Source organism: Cynocephalus volans, chromosome 15 (assembly GCF_027409185.1).
Source record: "Cynocephalus volans isolate mCynVol1 chromosome 15, mCynVol1.pri, whole genome shotgun sequence".
NCBI classification, from domain to species: domain Eukaryota; kingdom Metazoa; phylum Chordata; class Mammalia; order Dermoptera; family Cynocephalidae; genus Cynocephalus; species Cynocephalus volans.
Window position 1 is genome coordinate 25604989 of NC_084474.1, and position 20459 is coordinate 25625447.

General features: G+C 36.1%; 1 protein-coding gene across 1 annotated transcript in view; it reads left to right on the top strand.

The window, feature by feature from the left end:
* C15H8orf34 (chromosome 15 C8orf34 homolog) overlaps window positions 1–20459 on the top strand; it is a 187374-nt gene that overhangs the window by 79175 nt on the left and 87740 nt on the right. Inside the window, 2 exon segments of the mRNA XM_063079889.1 lie at window positions 8384–8531; window positions 14123–14254. Coding sequence (XP_062935959.1) covers window positions 8384–8531; window positions 14123–14254 — 280 coding nt within the window.

The window sequence follows — 20459 nt, forward strand, 5'->3', positions numbered from 1 at the left end:
GGGTGCTCCAGTGTTAGGTGCATATATATTTATGAATAGTATGTCTTCTTGCCTGATTGATCCCTTTATCTTTATATAGTGGCCTTCGTTGTCTCTTTTTATGGTTTTGGGTTTAAAGTCTATTTTATCCACTAGGAGAATAGCTACTCCTGCTTGTTTTTGGTTTCCATTTGTGTGGTATGTCTTTTTCCATCCATTCACTACTAGTCTGTATGCATCTTTGATGGTGAGATGAGTCTCTTGAAGGCAGCATGTAGTTGGGTCTTGCTTTTTGATCCAACCCATCAGTCTGTGTCTTTTGAATGGGGAGTTTAATCCATTTACATTAAGTGTTGTTGAGAGGTATTGTCTTATTTCTGGCATTTTATGGCTTTTTGTTTAGGTGTTTTGAGTATCATTTGTTTCTTTTCTTTCCTTTTATTATTGATCTTCAATGTTTGTGGGTTTTTTATTTTTTTAGGTGGTGAGATTTAGTTTCTTTTGCCTTTCTCATTTACATTTGTGCATTATTGGTGGGTTTTGTTCTTACTTGTGTATTCATGGTAGTGATTATCATTTTTCAGTTTCCTGTTGCAGGACTCCCTTGAGAATTTCTCTCAGCATTGGTCATGTGGTGGTGAACTCCCAGAGTTTTGTTTGTCTGGGAAATACACGATTTCTCCTTCATGTCTGAAGCTTGGTCTTGCTGAGTATAGTATTCTTGGCTGGAAGTTTTTTCTTTTAGTATTTTGAATATGTCATCCCTTTTTCTTTGGTGTGTATAGTTTCAGTTGATAAGTCTGCTGTTAATCTGATGGTGGCTCCCTTGTAAGTGACTTGACATTTATCTCTTGCTGCTTTTAAGATTCTCTTTTTGTCTTTGAGCTTTGCCAGTTTGACTATAATATGTGTCGGAGAGGATCTTTTTGGGTTGTAACTATTTGGGATCTTTGAGTTTCCAGGATCTGAAGGTCTGTGTCTTTCTCTATACCTGGAAATTTTCTGTTGTTATTCATTGAATAGATTTTCAATATCTTTACTTTCCTCCTCCCTTTCAGTAACAACCATGATTTGGGTGTTTGTGTGCTTAAGTTTGTCTGCTAGCTCTCTTAGAGATTCTTCATTTTTTAAAATTCTTTTTTCCTTTTTATTGTCTGTGTGAGTTATTTCATAAAGACCATCTTCATGTTCAGATTTTCTTTCTTCAGCTTGTTCTAATCTGCTGCTTAAGCTCTCATTTGTATTTTTTTATTTCATCAAATGCATCTTTCAGTTCCAGGAGTTCTGCTATATTCTTTTTAAAAGTATTAATCTTGTCATAAATTTCATCCTTCATATCCTGGATATTTTTTCTTGTTTCATTGTGTTGACTTATAGAACCCTCTTTTATCTCTTTGAGTTTCCTTAAGATAGTTACTTAGAAATCCTTTCAGTTATTTCAGAGGTTTCCTCTTCTATAGGGTGATCCTTGACAGTTACTGAATTCCTTTGGTGATGTCATATTTTCTGATTTTTACATTTCTAGTATCTCTACATTGGTTTTTGGTCACCTAGTATATCAATTCCTTCTTCTATTACTCTGGAGTGGACTTTGAATGGACTTCTTCCTCTTTTCCTAGGCTTGTTCAGTGACTCATCTTGTGTCAATGAAGTCAGATATGTAGTGGGCTACCTGCATAGTGGTCATAGATGTTACTAAGGCAGCAAGCCCTTCTTGCAACAGTATTAGCTGTGGTGGTGGCTGTTGTGGTCAGCTTCTGCTGAGGCTATGTGAAGCCTCATTGCAGTGGCATGGTGTGCAGGGTCCTGCCTTCAGCATTGGAGGGGCAGGCCTGGGCAGGTGGCCAGCCTATTCTCTTGTTTGCCTGGGTATCTTCCCCATTGGCAGAGGTGTGGTGCAGGGTCCTGCCTTCTATGCAGGTGGCATGCGGGTCTGGTGAGTGGCTGGCCTGTTCTGCGTTTGAGAAAATTCAACATCCCTGCATGGTAAAGGATCTCAACAAATTAAGTATAGAATGAAAGTATCTCAACACAGTAAAAGCCATCTGTGACAAGCCCACTACCAATATCATTCTGAATGAAGAAAAACTGAAAGCTTTTCCCTTAAGAACAGGAACAGGACAAAGACACCCACTCACACCACTCGTATTTAAGTAAGTACTGTAAGTACTAGTTAGAGCAATCAGGCAAGGGAAAGAAGTAAAGGGCATCCTGACTGGAAAAGACAAAGTCAAAATGTCCCTATTTGCAGGTGACATGATCTTACGTATAGAAAAACCTAAAGACTCTATCAAAAAACTCTTAGAGCTGGTTAATAATTTCAGTAATGTTGAAGGATACAAAATCAATGCCCCCAAATCACTTGTGTTTGTATTCTTCAAAAATGAGTGAACAGAAAGAGAAATCAAGAAATAAGCCCATTTATAATAGTTACCAAAAAAATAAAATCCCTAGGAATCAATTTAACAAAGGAGGTGAAAGATCTCTACAATGAGAACTACAAACCACTACTGAAAGGAATTAAAGAAGACACAAAAAGGTGGAAAGACATTACATGCTCTTGGATTGGAAGAATTAACATTGTGAAAATGTCTGTACTACCCAAGCAGTCTACAGATTCAATGCAATCCCCATCAAAATACCAATGACATTCTTCACAGAAATAAAAAAACAATCCTAACATTTACACATAACAACAAAGACCCTGAATAGCCAAAGCAATTCTGAGCAAACAAAACCAAAATAAAGTCAGAGGCATAACACTACCTGACTTTAAGTTATACTACAAAGCTATAGTAACCAAAACAACATGGGACTGGCATAAAAATAGGCACCCAGACTAGTGGAACACAATAGAGGACCCCAAAATCAATCCACAGACTTATAGCCAATTGATATTTGACAAAGATAATAAAAGCATACATTGGGGAAAAGACTCCCACTTCAGTAAGTGGTACTGGGAAAGTGGATATCCATATGCAGAAGAATGAAACTAGACATGCACCTCTCACAATATACCAAAATCAACTCAAAATGGATTAAAGAATTATAAGACCTGAAACTGTAAAACTACTAAGAGAAAATACAGGGGAAACACTTCAAGAACTAGGACTGGGCACAGACTTTATGAACAAGAGCCCAAAAGCACAAGTAACAAAAGAAGAAATAAACAAATGGGATTATATCAAACTAAAAAGCTTCTGCACGGCAAAGGAAACAATCAACAGAGTGAAATGACAACCTATAAAGTGGGAGAAAATATTTGCAAACTATACATATGACAAGGGATTAATATCCATAATATACAAGGAATTCAAGCAAGTACACAGTAAAAAAAAAAACAAAAAACAAATAACCCAATTAAAAAATGGGCAAAGGAGCTGAATAGACATTTTTCAAAAGAAGACATACAAGTGGCCAACAGGTTCATGAAAAAGTGCTCAACATCACTAGTCATCAGGGAAATGCAAATTAAAACCACATTGAGATATCACCTCACCCCAGGTAGACTGGCTATAATCAAAAAGATGTAGAATAGTAAATGCTGGTGAGGATGTGGAGAGAAGGGAATGCTCCTATAATGTTGGTGGGACTGTAAATTATACAGCCACTATGGAAAACAGAATGGAAGTTTCTCAAACAACTTCAGATAGATCTACCATATGATCCAGCAATCCCACTCTTAGGTATATACCCAGAGGAATGGAAATCATCATGTCGAAGGGATACCTGCACTCCCATGTTCATTGCAGCTCTGTTTACAATAGCCAAGATATAGAACCAACCTAAATGTCCATCAGTGGAAGATTGGATATGGAAAATGTGGTATATATACACCATGGAATACTACTGTGCCATAAAAAAGAATGAAATTCTTCCATTCACAGCAACATGGATGAACTCGTAGAAAATTATGTTGAGTGAAATAAGCCAGGGACAGAGAGAAAAATACCATGTGTCCTTACCATAAGTGGAGGCTGAGAGAGAAGAAGGAAAGTAAGACCACAGTGGTGTGTTGGACTTGCAGAGGGAGAGAACATACCTAGGGTTATGGAGTGGAGTGGGGAGGTGGGAAGGATTATGGAGGCCGGGGATTAAATGGGTGGGGGAAATGGGGAATAATCGCAATTTGTGGTAATGGGCATGCTGATAGTATTGATCTGGCCATCACATCTTGGGCACAAGTTGTGACAGCTTTGTACCCCATGAATATGCATAATTGATAAAAATTTTAAAAATGTTATACATATATAAAACATATAATATAAATATGTAAAAATAATAGTAAGCATTCAAATATTAGCTAACAATTTTGGGGGGTATATCATTAAGTGTTCAGTCAGGAAAACAAAAGCCATGCTATGTATCTGGATCATAATAAGGTTTAATAAAAAATGAGTTTACATGATGGAGTGTTAGAAGGTTGGGGCACAGAGGCCAGCGAAATGCTGTAGAGTTTGAGGGGCTGTCACCAAAGGTCAGAGTAGCTGACCCTGAAGATCTCAGCCTGAAGCATGGAAGCAGGTGGTTCTCAAACGTTTGCCTGGAAGTTGCTGCATTTCTTTAGTCCCTTTGTAAAGCTCTCATAGCTATCCCAGTCTGCAGCTAAGGCTTCCATAAATTTGCTGAGAAACTGCTGTCAGTTTCTCATTTGCCCTCATGTCTGCCTGCAGTCAAGTTCGGAGAATAATTTTCTTCTGCTTCTCCTTGCTTTCCAAATCTCCTACAGATTTCTCTCAAGGGAAACTGTAACCTAGATCATATGTAACGGATTCTGAGAAATGGTTTTCAGCCTTAGAAGCAAGTGTTAGACATTCCATCTTAGTAGGGTACATGCATATATCTCAAGCATTTCATGACTGCTTTGCAATCATTATGTTATTTCATCTCCATGGCAACCCTATGATGTAGCCACTATTATTACTAACATTTAGTAGATGGAGTATGTGATGTTAAAGTGATTAAGTGCCTTGCCTAAAGTCACACAGCTAGTAAATAGAAGAGGAGTGATTCAAAAAAATGTCCACTTAGTTTTAAAGCCTGGCTGTGTAGTCTCAACTGTTTCCTATATCTTCCATTGCATTTTGTTTACATTAGTAATACTATTAATATTAGTACATATGAATTAACTCTTTTGTTGGTGACAGCTGCTAATTTATTTTGTTTGCAACTTGAACGCCCCAGGTTTAACGAATCTGTGAATGCAAACAGGATCACATTGAAATGAATACCTGCGTTTGGTCAATCCCTGAGTCCTTAGTCTAAAATGTCCACAAATGCTTTGTTCCAAGGCAGCAATGCTATTACTACTTCCATTGTTCTTTTAATTTACATCCACGGCCAAAGTCTTCCAGGGAATTTCATGTCACAACCCTTTCGCTGATGGTAAGAATTTCAGATGAGCCTTCTCTCCTCACCTGGACGTGCCGTTCCCTGATGATGTTCAACCTCTGTACCTGAGACTTGCTTGATGCTGCAGAATACTTTTTTCCTTACGGTGAATGATGTCTGTGAAATTTTCTAGTCAGTCGATTTCTAGCTCCAACCTGACATTCTAGCTGCACAGCTCTGTTCTCACTTCCTCAACTCTATCAGCTCCTTAGCTCTGTCTCTGTGTCTCTCAATCCTAGTGATGGGAAGAAATGAATCTTTTCACAGGAGTGTCTTTGCAGATCTAAGGATTTAAATGTTCATGTCTGGGAAGGGGATTTCTGTAAAGTCCAAGTCCTCAAAATCATTCAAGTCGGTGGATATATGGATTAAATGAGAGGCAGAATAATTCCTCTTGTAAATACAACCATCTAAAACTAGACTCTTGCCCAACCATGATACCCAACATACCCTATTGCAAACATTAACTATTTTCATTTTGCTTATGACCAAATTTGTTCTGTCTTTAACCTCATATATTCATTAATGGGGTATAAGTGTGTCCAAAACTAATTACCAGACTGATATTTAAAAAATTTAACAGGGATTATTTGGCTTATTATAACTATGTAATCTATCTTCTAAGGAGAAAATATCAACACTTTAGTTTATTTTAAAAGAGAAAAATACACCCAGAAACTTTCTATCTAATTTAAAAGATAAAAGCAAAAAACAAAAAACCGAAAAAACCCCACTACCACATGAGATTTTCAGAGGTTCAGGATAGAAATTGCTATGACTTTAAAGCCCTGTTATCCGACCTAGTTTTGCTTTATCTGAGTGTCCAGACCTTCTGTGACAAGAGTAATGTAGGTGGCCTTTCTATTTATTTTTCTTTCCATTTTCTTTGTAATATACAATGAGTTCAAGTAAAATACATCTCTTCTGTAGAAGTAAAGTCCAAAATGTTTTAAATTGCATTCCACTGATGTATAGTTGGGGTTTAATTGAACGTTACAATGCTTTACAATTACCTTTACAATGGTAAAGGAATGGTCTCTTTAGTTATAACTATAATGATTGAGATTTTAAATAGCACAAATGAATAAGGATTATGCCAACTGCTTGTTTGCTCACCTGTTTTTCAGAATATAAAAAGTATTATATTTGTCTGATAAATATTTTTGCATTAAAGTGTATTTATTATACAGATACTTTGCTCTTCTAATTTCCAACTCTATTGAATCTGCACGTTTTTGAGCTACCCCGAATTATTTTATACATGTCTCTAAAATATACTTGGGATCTTGTCATCTGCAAAATCCATTTAGCCTCTAGTTAGATAAATCCATGTTGTCCTAGACTTAGAAATGTGAATAGATATCCCTGAGATAATCACGACAGCAGTTTCCTGTATAGGAGGTCAGAAGATTATATTTTGCTGGGCTAAAAAAACCTATCAATGCTTTAATTGTTTATATGTACAATAAGGTACCTTGATTACTAATATCTACTTGTGGTCAGTAAACCAAGCATTCATTCAGTCATTCATTCAACAGATATTTATTTAATACCAGCTATAGCTAGGTAGAATTCTAAGTCCTTGAGAGGAAATTAGAGGTCAAACTCAGCAAGTCCTTGCTCCTAGTGCTGCAGCAAGGGAAGGAGGGGAGACAGAGAGCAAACAGGTGAGCAAATATTAAAATGATTCTGGAGAGTGCTAAAACAAAATTAAAAAGTGATAAAGACTTACAAAGATTGGTTAGGGTAAGCCTCTCTGAGAAGGACATTAGAAACTGAATGATGACGGGCCAGCCATCTGAACGCCTGAAAGAAGAGCATTCAATGCAGAGGAAATAGGCCACCATCAACAAAAAAGATGGGCTGGGGAATTTCCAGTAACCTTTCCGTTAGCACTCCTAACATCTGTCCTAATCAGAACCACCACCTCTCACAGAATCTGAGTTTAAAATGACAAGCGACAGACTAGAATTCTAGGCTAGAACCAGCAAGATGAAATGTGACTGATGTGAATGTCAAATGGTGCATGTAAGTTCACAAACCCAATTGCACAGCACAAAACGATACCCACGTGGCTTGACAGCTGTTCACATTCAAACAATCTGAGGATTCTAATTGACCACAAATTAGAAATTGCTCTATGCTGTTCCTGACTGGAAAAAGCAAAGTGTAGATATTATCCTTAGGCATATTTCTGCCCAATTTAAGGTATCATTAGAATTGTTCAAAATGGAACAGGCTATTTTGCGGGTATAGAACTCACCATCACTTAATTCATTAATAAATAAATAAATAAAGAAAGAATGAATGAAGCTCATCAGGCATTGTTTGGAGACTAGTTTTAAGACACTTTTTGGTTTCTTTGAGTCTGTGACTTGTTACCTATTTCTTTCATTCCAACAAAATTTTTTTCACTTTGGGATATTTATATGTGATTAATAAGGAAGAATGACATTGGTGTATATAAGGTATCTTATGAAGTTTAGCAGAAGTTTAGTTGATAATGACATTTCTCAAAACAGTAACATGAAATTTAAAATTCCTAGATTATAATTTTAAAAAAGAATTTTAGTGAGAAATTTGTAAAGGGCCACAAAAAATGATTGCATTGTGTAATGTTGAAGATACTAATTATCCTGATTTGAGCATCACATATTGCAGACAGGTATTGATATTCAATGCTGTGCCCCACAGATACATACAATCAATTATGATTCAATAAATAAAAAAAAATTCTAATATGTTTTTGGCTTACATATAATAATAAAAATAAATACCTCTTGGTTTTTCCAGGTATTAGCAGTGTAACACAATTTATTTCTTTGCTCATCAGTTTCCTCAAAATGAGGACAATAACTTGTACCTGCCTGAAAAGATTGTTACGAGGGTTAAATTAGTTGCTGTACGTAAAGCGCTTAGAGCAGTGCTTGGCAGTAGTAAATGCTAAGTTAATGTTTCCTGTTATTGTTACTGTTATTATCAAATGTAAATATGTGCTCTATTCTGCCTTCAGGAATTGATGACCAAGTTAATAACTGAGACACCCGACCAGCCAATCCCATTTCTCATTGACCATCTCCAGTCTAAACAAGGAAACAAGGGACAACTGCAAAGAACATTGTCTGGATCTGCAGCTCTGTGGGCAGAAAGTGAAACAATAGGTAAATGAAAAAATATATTTTGCAGTTGATTTTGGATACATTTAATCTAAAAATTATAATAAAATAAATCTAGATGAATAGTTATCTTGACGTTTCATGTGTTCATCTGTGACTTTACCCAGATGCTAAACTTTGTCATAAAATATTCTTGAATTTGATTATGTATTATGCTTCAAAATATGAGATCTGGTATATTCCATTTTAATAGAAATAAGATTCCAATTTGCATAAAAATTCATTCTGTATGAATTTAAACTAATTACCCTAAACTTATTTATTTTCTTTTTACGCAGAATTTGAATTAAATGTGTATAGCTCATCTGTAAAGAGAGGTAAACAGTAGATTTCTACAGAATTACTTTTCTCATTGCCCAAATTAATAATTATTTTCTATTTCTCTCAGCTCCAATTTTGTCCTGCATAGTAAGTTTAACTTTAGGGAGATTCATTTACCCGGACTTGGAGAACCAGGCTTTTAAGTCTTCAATAGCCTCATCTCCCCATAAATACTGGTGAGATAGTTGGGTAGACTTTGATCTTTGATTGTAAAACTTGTGTCCAACTTTTTTTTTTTTAATTTTTTTTTTACAAACTAGTCTATTGCTTTGGCATTTACTTTCATGCCCAAATCTGCTTGTGCCTATTGCTTGGGCAGCTAACTTCTTGCCTGATTCTCATGGGAATCTCACTGACTCAACTCCAAATACTTTTCCGGGGATGACACCATCACTGCTCTCCTCCTCTTCATGCTCTGTGGGATCCCATGAAAGGATTTTGGTCTTCTTTGGCTCTATTTTCATATTGGTGCCTTCTTAAGACCATATCTCAAGGCTTCTAAAGTGATAGAGAATCAAGAATTCCTGAAGAATGTGCACATTTCTGGTGTCATATGTCTATACAGAAGTTATCTGCAACATGCAGGAGAATAGAAGATGAGCTTTTGGCATACGAAAGAGGGATCTCTTGTTTTTTCTTGGCCTCACTTTCTCGGGATTAGGTTCTAAGTAGAGAGCATATATAGGCACAAACTTCAGCTTGTAAGTGCTAACATGGTACCTACCACATGAAGGCAGGTCAGATGAGGATCTGTGAACCCAGTGAAACTCATATGGCCCATATTTTATAAATCATAGTATCTGGATACATGATAATATATTAGACTGCGCTGTAATCAGCACGCATTTAATATCTTACAGTTTCCTGTGTCAGAAGTCTGTGCATGGCTTAGCTGGGTCCTCTGTTCTACCTCACAAAGCTGCAAATCAATGTGTTGGCTGGGTTATGCTCTCATCTGGAGGTTGGACTAAGGCAGAATTCACTTCCAGGCTCATTTGGGTGGTTGGAAGAATTTATTTCTTGCAGCTGTATGACTGAGGTCCCCATTGTCTTGCTGGCTTTCAGCCAGGGGCTACTCTCAGCTCTTGATGCAACCCAGAGTTCCTTGCCACATGGCTCTCTCCCATCATGGCAGCTTAGTTCTTTAGAACCCACAAAGGAATTTCTTTCATTCTGCTAAAATGGAGTCTTATACAATAAAATGTAGTCATGACATTGACATCTCATCTCCTTTGTCATATTATATTGATTTGAAGCAAGTCAAAGGCCCTGTCTGCACTCAAAGGGAGGGGATAATATAGGGCCTAACACTAGGGGACAGAGGCCATGGGGTCATCTTAGAATTCTGACTAGCTCGAGCACTTCATGGCTCATTGATTGCTTGGAGAGGGTTAAGGGAGGGGAGATTATAACTCCCAGTTTATTGATTAGGTAATGGCATAAACGCTTATTTAATAAAGCAAGATGGAAACATGGGACTAAACTTATGAAGAAAAATGTAAGTTTAGTTCTTGTTAATGAATTTGAGTTTCTTGTGGGGCATCTTGGATAATTCCAGCAGGCAGTTGGATGTGAGTTTAAATTCTGTGGGTATGGCAAGGTGGGAGTCCCAGGTGCAGCAGTCAGTATCATACAAATAATCAGGAAAACCATGGGAGTGAAAAATAGAGGAAAATGTGGTCCCATTAATAGACAGAGTATGGGACAGAGTGGGAAAAGGCAAGTGTCAGATTATACCGAATGCCCTAAATTTTATCTGTTTATTAGGAGGTGAGGTTGTTTGTGGCGAACAAGAGAATTGGGGATTGTATTAAAGTGAGTTACACCAATTATGAAAAGTCACCAAGGGGAGGGAAAAAAAGAGTTGGCAAAAGAAAAGTAGTTCTAGAACCTAACTGAAGATGTGAATTAATTAGTATTAATTAATCATGAAAACCACCAGCAAGAATGTTGTTTTTCTCCAGCAGTGCTCAGAAGTACTGGATGGGGAGCAGGGAAAACCATTGGAGGGACTGATTGAGAATGGTGGTTGAGGACATTCATGGACAAACTGTGCAGCTGGTCAAGCACAAGGTCTGGTACAAGAGACAGTGAGCAAGTGCAGGACGACCTGACACGGAACACCACTCAGAGAGCTAGGAATCTTCAGGAGGCCAATGCAGTGAAAATATGAGAGATACAGAAGGATGCAAGCTGTGTTGAGAGGTTGTGATATTTGAGATAAAGATGTTTGAGGGAGGTGATTCCAGCTGATGAGAAGATCCTGTGGGTGGCCTTGGTTTGGGAGTATCTGAAATATCAGGGAAGTGAAGCTCTTCAGAGTTGAGAGGGGCCAGGAAGCATGAGACTTAATGGTGTGTCTAAGGATAAAGAGGCCACCAGAGTTTCCTCCAGGTTGTTGAAAGGACAAGGGAGACTGCGCCAGTGTCTTTAGGCAGGCTGCAGGAGTAATCAGAGGCAGAAAGATGGTGACGATGAAGCTAGGTGGCATTTCCCATAAGAGATGAGGCACTTTCACTTTTCACTTTCCCATCGAGGCTTCCTATCATAGAGGCATCACTGCACCTGGAGATCCCAGCCCTGCTTCTAAGGCTGTGGTGGGAGAGACATGGGGTGAGAACACCCAGCATTCCTGGAAGCTGCAGAGAAGGGAGCACTCTGTGGAAAGAATAGGGTGTGTGTAAAGACATAAAACGGGGGATTTGAGGATGGAGGGGTGTTTGTTTATGTGGAATTATGGCCCAGAAAAAGAAGAGGAAAGATTGTAGAGGGAAAGGTATGGCAGGAAGGAGAAGGAAAGCATAGACTAATTACTGGATGTGAATATAAATTATAACCAAAGAGGTTATAGTTTGGGTGATGGTACATAATTCAGTTTAAATCTTGACTGCAATTTTGAGTTATCTATTTGGGTGTATCTTCTAATTAGCTAGAAAATGTCTTAATATTCAGAGTACATGGATATAATACTTTTTGAAAACATCTGAAGATATCCTCTTGTTGCTTTAAATGTATCCAGCAAGCTGGGATACAACATTTTCTCCTCAAAAGCCCGTCATTTAATATTGTGGAGGAGAAACCTGAAAACAGCCTTCTTTTTATTCTTTTTAAGGAATAAAAAGGAACCGTTTTCTTGAACACTTATGGATTTTTTCTTTAGTTTTGATTTTCAAACATTTTACTAGGATATCAACTATGATTTCTCAGGGAAATCCGTAATGTGTGAATTAAGTGTCCTTTGCTGTTCTCCATGTCTTTCCTTTCTCTTGGCCTTGTATTTGCCTTTCTCAGTTTATGGCCTGTCTTCTAGGGAGGTTTATCAAGTGAAGTATGTTCCAGTATCAGTTTTCTATTTCTGGCTGTGAACACAAATTTAAATGTTGGTATTGCATTTTAGTTTTCTGTGAGTACTTCCTTATCTTTTTTTTTTATTATTTACATACGCAGTTATATTTTTAATCATAGGTTGCTTAGTCTATCTCCTCTCTAATTATTTTTTGATTTATAGAGGTTTTTGTTGTTGTTAAGAAGACTGAAGAGTCATATGTCAACATTTAGTGGTTTTCATTATATTTTTTAAAACTATGATTTCCTCTGTATTTCGAATTCTTGTTTTTTATTTTAAATTTTTCTTAAAATAATATTTTCTTCTGTTTATTTAAATTTTAATGAGGAGGGTTCTATCTGGTTCCAGGCTTATCAATAAATAGTGCAGATGGACTCTTCTTTGTCCCTTCACCATATATCTTGAAACTATTTGGATTCTTTTCAAAATTTTAGAGAGCTGAAATCATGACTGCCGTTAACATTTCCAATATCAGCTGAATCCTGTAGGTCTCTGCTAAACTGGCAGGTGACTTCCTGTCTCATCTCTTTTCAACCAAGAAGATAAGAATAATATCATTGCTAGATTATTTGATTTAATATGGATTTTTTCCCTTGTCCGAAGTACAGAATAAAGAAATCCGCAAAATCCAATGTCTTATTCCTCCCTGGCTTCTTTTACCTTTCATGTCCTTTGTAGCATGAGATGTTATAAAGATTAAGATTCTTTCTTCCATTAGCCATGTTGCATTAGGAATCATTGTAGTCCCAGGGTTGATGTGGAAAGACAAATTTTGATAGATTGTGAAACAACAAAAGGAGATGACTTTGAGGTAGGGGCAAGCATTATAGAGAACTAGTAATCTTCCAATCTCTTTCTGACTAGCCTGTTTTCTGTCTTAATATTATCTGTGGAAATTCTTCATGAGATATGGCAGACCACTAACCAATATTTATGTTTGTAGTGCTTTGGAATTTTTATGCATCTTCTGGTATTTAATGGAATGTTGGAGGTGGACAAGTTGGGTAACAGCTAGTTAAGTTCAAACTTAATATGAATGTTTGAGTAATCTGTGTAATGTTTCATGAAGTCTATGGTAATTTATAAGTGGGTGGCCAGAAGAAGACTTATGAGTCATCCATAAAGCTAGGATGGTTTGAAAACTTGTAAATTAAGATCAGAAGGCAGAATTAAATGCTAAGGAATACTACATAGATGAGAGGGACGGAAGATGACCAAAGAATGAGTGAGACAGAGAAGGAGTAGTCAGAAGGAATGAGTGATATGGGGATGAGGAGAATGTGATGCCTTGAAGTAAGAGAAGGTAAAACTCCACAAAGATTGGTGTGTGTAAAAATATGAAATGCTTGACAAATATGTCAAGAAGGGTGAACTCTTGGAAAGATCATTTAATTTGGGAATTGGTATGACACTGAACACCTTTGAAGGGGAACTATGATAAAGTTGGTTGAATTGAATTAATCTTTCTTGCCTAGAGGAGAAATGGATTTAGGTGAATGTCAGTGATTTTACATGTCATAATGGATAAAGTAGCATCAGGTGAGTGAAATTTACTTAAATTTTTGTTTTTATTTACAGCAGAATACAATGTTTTATTCTGTAAAAATCATATATAGAATGTTATTTTAAGTGATGGGAATCCATGCATTAAAAAGCCCTTCAAATAATTTCACAGTTTTATGTGACATAATTTTAATCATATTCATATACAAACTGATTCATCATGTAAGGTTAAAAGCTCTAATTTACAGATGAAAATAAATGAGAAATACTTTGGATATTTGTATTATTTTTGATATGAGGTGACCTGTAGCTTTTGCCAAGTATATTTAATGACTTAATTGATTTGGCTAGGATCAATCTTGAAATCACTTATTGTCGGGTTTTTATATATATTTTGTTTTTACAGAACTTAAAGGAACAAGAAGGGATTTTAGAAGCTATGATAAACCTTGGCAATTAAATGCAAAGAAGCCTAAAAAATCAAAAAGTGACCTGGCTGTATCTAATGTTTCTCCATCATCACTGGACTCCAAATCATGTAAGGAAGTTTTTTTATTCAAATGTTATTCAGTTTTTGCAAGTCTATGTTGTTAAGAAAATGAGGAAAAGATAGTAATCGAAGCTCAACTTCTTTCTGATATTGCTGGCTAAATCCTAGTGAATTTCACTTTTTCCCTGCATTAACACTGAACTTTATTTATGTGTATCCACTGGGTCACATATTCTCAAACACATGCAATTGATTTAGACCTTTTTGAGTATAATATTCTTTGTAGAATGTCAGCTGCATGGAGCGGTTCTCATGCCTTTCTCATGGCCAGTTGCAGCATTATATCATATTCAAAGCAGCACCAAACCTACATTTAATGAAATACATTAAAAGCAAATTAAATCTTTTGAAACACATGCAAAGTTGATTTCTATTCAGAACATATAACAAAATTAAAAAAAGATCCTTGACCTAGGATCTCCCTGAAGTTCTACTCATTATTTGTGACCGAAGTCCCTATATTTATTCTGTCCCCCACTACCCTAAGTATCCCTTCTTTCTCAATGCCCTTCCCTTCCCACTGCGTTAGTAGCCACTGGGTTTCTCCAGTGCTCTGCTATCACCATATACATGTAAACATTTAAAATATCTCAAGAGCCTGTGGCAAATCATAGTTATTCGTGGAAGACAAGAGACCTTGGAAGCTGTTCTTATACATCAACTCCCTGTGCTTGTTACAGAGCAGGATGTTTGATTTTAATTTCCACAGAAAAAGGAGTACGTAGAAAATATTTATTTTCATTTGAAAATGTTGGAAAACCACTTTGTGCCAACTGAAATCTGAATCTGGGTCATTTGTGAAAGTGACTGAAATTAACTTTGTATCTTCATTTACATAGTGGTACTCAAAAAAAAAGTATCGTATCAACCATACCCATTCTTGTGGGAATTATAAGAGGTATTACAAACTTCAGGTATTCTTTAGAAATTATGATTGTAATCAAATTGTTCTGCTTTATCAGTTTGATATGCAAAATTAGGTCACAACATATTGTTAAATATACAAGTTTAAAATTTGCTTGTCCTCTTAAACAATATACCCAGTAATATCCATTTAATAAAAGCTAAATTTTCCATTTTTTTAAAAAATTTTATTTTGTTGATATACATTGTAGCTGATTATTGCTCCCCATCACCAAAACCTCCCTCCCTTCTCCCTCCCCCCCTCCCCCCCAACAATGTCCTTTCTGTTTGCTTGTCGTATCAACTTCAAATAATTGTGGTTGTTATATCTTCTTCCCCCCACCCCCGGTTTGTGTGTGTGTGTGTGTATGTGTGTGTGTGAATTTATATATTAATTTTTAGCTCCCTCCAATAAGTGAGAACATGTGGTATTTCTCTTTCTGTGCCTGACTTGTTTCACTTAATATAATTCTCTCAAGGTCCATCCATGTTGTTGCAAATGGCAGTATTTCATTCGTTTTTATAGCTGAGTAGTATTCCATTGTGTACATGTACCACATTTTCCGTATCCACTCATCTGATGATGGACATTTGGGCTGGTTCCAACTCTTGGCTATTGTAAAGAGGGCTGCGATGAACATTGGGGAACAGGTATACCTTCGACTTGATGATTTCCATTCCTCTGGGTATATTCCCAACAGTGGGATGGCTGGGTCGTATGGTAGATCTATTTGCAATTGTTTAAGGAACCTCCATACCATTTTCCGTAGAGGCTGCACCATTTTGCAGTCCCACCAACAATGTATAAGAGTTCCTTTTTCTCCGCAGCCTCGCCAGCATTTATCGTTCATAGTCTTTTGGATTTTAGCCATCCTAACTGGGGTTAGATGGTATCTCAATGTGGTTTTGATTTGCATTTCCCGGATGCTGAGTGATGTTGAGCATTTTTTCATATGTCTGTTGGCCATTTGTATATCTTCCTTAGAGAAATGCCTACTTAGCTCTTTTGCCCATTTTTTAATTGGGTTGCTTGTTTTCTTCTTGTAAAGTTGTTTGAGTTCCTTATATATTCTGGATATTAATCCTTTGTCAGATGTATATTTTGCAAATATTTTCTCCCACTCTGTTGGTTGTCTTTTAACTCTTTTAATTGTTTCTTTTGCTGTGCAGAAGCTTTTTAGTTTGATATAATCCCATTTGTTTATTTTTCCTTTGGTTGCCCGTGCTTTTGGGGTCGTATTCATGAAGTCTGTGCCCAGTCCTATTTCCTGAAGTGTTTCTCCTATGTTTTCTTTAAGAAGTTTTATTGTCTCAGGGTGTATATTTAAATCCTTAATCCATTTTGAGTTGATTTTAGTATACGGTGAGAGGTATGGATCTAGTTTCATTCTCCTGCATATCGATATCCAGTTATCCCAGCACCACTTGCTGAAGAGGCAGTCCCTTCCCCAGTAAATAGGCTTGGTGCCTTTGTCAAAGATCAGATGGCAGTAAGTGTGTGGGTTGATTTCTGGATTCTCTATTCTATTCCATTGGTCAGTGTGTCTGTTTTTATCTCTATAGATGCTGAAAAAGCATTTGATAAAGTTCAGCACTCATTCATGACAAAGACCCTCTATAAGTTAGGTATAGAGGGAAAGTATCTCAACATAATTAAAGCCATATATGACAAACCCACTGCCAATATCATCCTGAATGGGGAAAAGCTGAAAGCTTTTCCTTTAAGAACAGGCACTAGACAAGGAGGCCCACTCTCACCACTCCTATTCAACATAGTGTTGGAAGTACTAGCCAGAGCAATCAGAGAAGAGAAGGAAATAAAGGGCATCCAGATTGGAAAAGATGAAGTCAAACTGTCCCTGTTTGCAGATGACATGATCCTATATATCGAACAGCCTAAAACCTCTACAAAAAAACTGTTGGAATTGATAAATGATTTCAGCACAGTAGCAGGATACAAAATCAACACACAAAAATCAGTAGCATTTCTTTTCTCCAATAGTGAACATGCAGAAGGAGAAATCAAGAAAGCCTGCCCATTTACAATAGCCACCAAAAAAATAAAATACTTAGGAATTGAGTTAACCAAGGAGGTGAAAAATCTCTATAATGAGAACTACAAACCACTGCTGAGAGAAATTAGAGAGGATACAAGAAGATGGAAAGATATTCCATGCTCTTGGATTGGAAGAATCAACATAGTGAAAATGTCCATACTACCCAAAGTGATATACAAATTCAATGCAATCCCCATCAAAATTCCAAAGACATTTTTCTCAGAAATGGAAAAAACTATAAATTTTCCATTTAATAAAAGCTAAATATTCATTTAATAAAAGCGAAATGAAAAAAAAAATGACTAAAGGAAGAAATGAAAGTGAAAATGAATCAAATTTCAGTCTCCCTTTTCTATCATGGCTCTCTCACTATTTATCTGTTTGTCTTCTCTCTCTCTTTGTTTATAACCCTAGGGGTTCATAACCATAGGGATTACTAATTTATAGGGTTATTTGTGGATAAATAAAGAAAAAGGAAAATATGACACCATCAAAGGAATACAGTAATTCTCAAGTACCAGACCTCATAGAGCAAGAAAACTTTGAAATGACTGAAGAGGAATTCTAAGTAACAATCTTAAGAAAGCTCAATGAGACAAGAGAAGTCTCAGTTAGACAATACAATGAAAGGAGAAAAAATATCCAGAATATGAAGGAGGAAAGTTACAGAGAGATTAATGTTTTAAAAAAGAATGTAGCGGAATGCTTGGAGCTGAAGGATTCATAGAATGAAATACAAAACACAACCAAGACCTTAAGCAGCATGTTAGACCAAGAAGAAGAAATAATTTCTGATCTCAAAAACAGTCTTCTTGAAATAACCTAGGTGGACAAAAAAAAAAAAAAAAAAAAAAAAATGGGGGGGTGGGATTAAAAATCGAAGAGAACTAGAAGACAAGCTTAAGCATACAAACACCCAAATCATAGGTGTTCCAGAATGGGAGGAGAAAGTTAAAGGCATTGAAAACTTATTCAATGAAATAATAATGGAAAACTTCCCAGGTATAGGAAAAGGCATATACCTTCATATCCAGGAAACTCAAAGATCCCCAAACAGATTCAGTCCACAAAGATCCTATCCAACACACATTATGATTAAACTGGCAAAGCTCTAAGACAAATAAGAATCCTAAAAGCAGCAAGAGAAAAGTGTCAAGTCACCTATCGGAGCCCCCATCAGTCTAACAGCAGACTTTTCAGCTAAAACTCTAAAGGCCAGAAAAACATAGGATGATATGTTCAAAATACTAAAGAAAAAAACCCTGCCAGCCAAGAATACTATACCTAACAAGTTTATCCTTCAGAAACATGTGAGAAATAGTGTATTTCCCATACAAACAAGAAGTGCAGAAGTTCACCACCACATGACCAGCCCTGCAAGAAATTCTCAAGGGTGTCCTAAATCTGGAATCTAAAAAACAGTAATTGCTGCCATGAATACAAAATAAAGAACAAAACCCACTAGAAAAACAAAAATGCAAGTGAGAAAGAAAAAGAAACTAAAACTTACTGCCTCAAAAAACCAACAAACATTGAAGATGAATAATAAAAGGGGGAAAAAGGAACAAAAGATGTTTAAAACATCTAAACAAAAAGCAATAAAATGCCAGGAGTATGACGATACCTCTCAATAACAGCACTAAATGTAAATGAATTAAATTCCCCACTCAAAAGACACAAACTGACAGACTGAATTAAAAAGATAGATTCAACTATATGCTGTCTTCTAGATATGCACCTCACCTGTAAAGACAAACATAGACTACTAGTGAAGTGTTGGAAAAATATATACCACACAAATGGAAACCAGAAATGAACAGGAACAGCTATTCTTATATCAGATAAAATAGATTTTAAACCAAAAACCATGAAAAGAGACAAGGCCACTATACAATGAGAAAGGGATATATCCAGCAAGAAGATATAACAATCATAAATAAATATGCACCTAACACCAGGGCACTGAGATATATAAAACAAACACTTTTAAACCTAAAGAAAGAGATAGAACCCAATACAGTAACAGTGGGGGACCTGACCAGCTCTCTGTCAGCACTGGACAGATCATGTAAGCAGCAAATCAGTAGAGAAACACAGTATTTAAACTATACTTTAGACCATTTGAAACTGGAAGATATCTACAGAACATTTCATCCACAACTACAGAATATACATTCTTCTCATCAGCACATGGAACATTCTCCAGTATAGACCATATGTTAGATCAAAATCAAGTCTCAGCGAATTTTAAAAAATCAAAATCATTTCAAGTATCTTTTTAGACCACAATGGATTAAAACTAGAAATTGATTACAAGCAAAACTCAGGAAACTATACAAATACATGGAAATGAAACAACAGGCTCCTGAATGACCTATGGGTCCAAGGAGAAATTAAACAGGAAATCAAAAATTTCTTGAAACTAACAAAAATGGAGAGACATCATACCAAAGCCTGTGAGATATTGCAAAAGCAGTACTAAGAGGAAAGTTGGGTTTTTTTTTTAAGATTTTAGTATTTTTAAAATTTATTTATTTATTTATTTCACTTCTCAATATGCATTGTAGTTGATTTTCGAGAACCTTTATCCATTCCTCTTCTTCCCTCCCTCTCTGTCCTCCCCTGCAACATTATATCTGTTTACTTGTCTTAACAAGTTTAAGGAATTGTTATGTTTGTTGTGTTTTCTAAGAGAGTAGTTTATTGCAATAAATGTTTAACTCAAAAGAATAGAAAGATTTCAAATAAAAAACCTAATGCTACAGGTCAAAGAACTAGAAAAACAGGAACAATCCAACCCCAAATTAGTAGACAGAAAGAAATAATTAAGATTGGATCAGAACTAAATGAAATAGAAACCCCCAAATAGTACAAAAGTTCAATGAACCAAAAAGTATGTTTTTGAGAAGATAAACAAAATAGGCAAACCATTAGCTAGGTTAACATTTAAAAAAGAAAAAAGAACAGAGAACTCCTATATAAAAATCAGAAATGAAAAAGGACACATTACAACTGATGCCACAGAAATACAAAGAATCATTAGAGACTATTATAAATAACTAAATGCCAACAAATTTGAAAAACTGGAGGAAATGAATAAATTTCTGGACACATACAAACTACCAAGACTGACCCAAGAAGACAAAGAAAATTTAAAAAGACTAATAACAAGCAACAAGACTGAAGCAGTAATCAGTAATCTCTCAACAAAGAAAAGCACAGGACTGTATGGC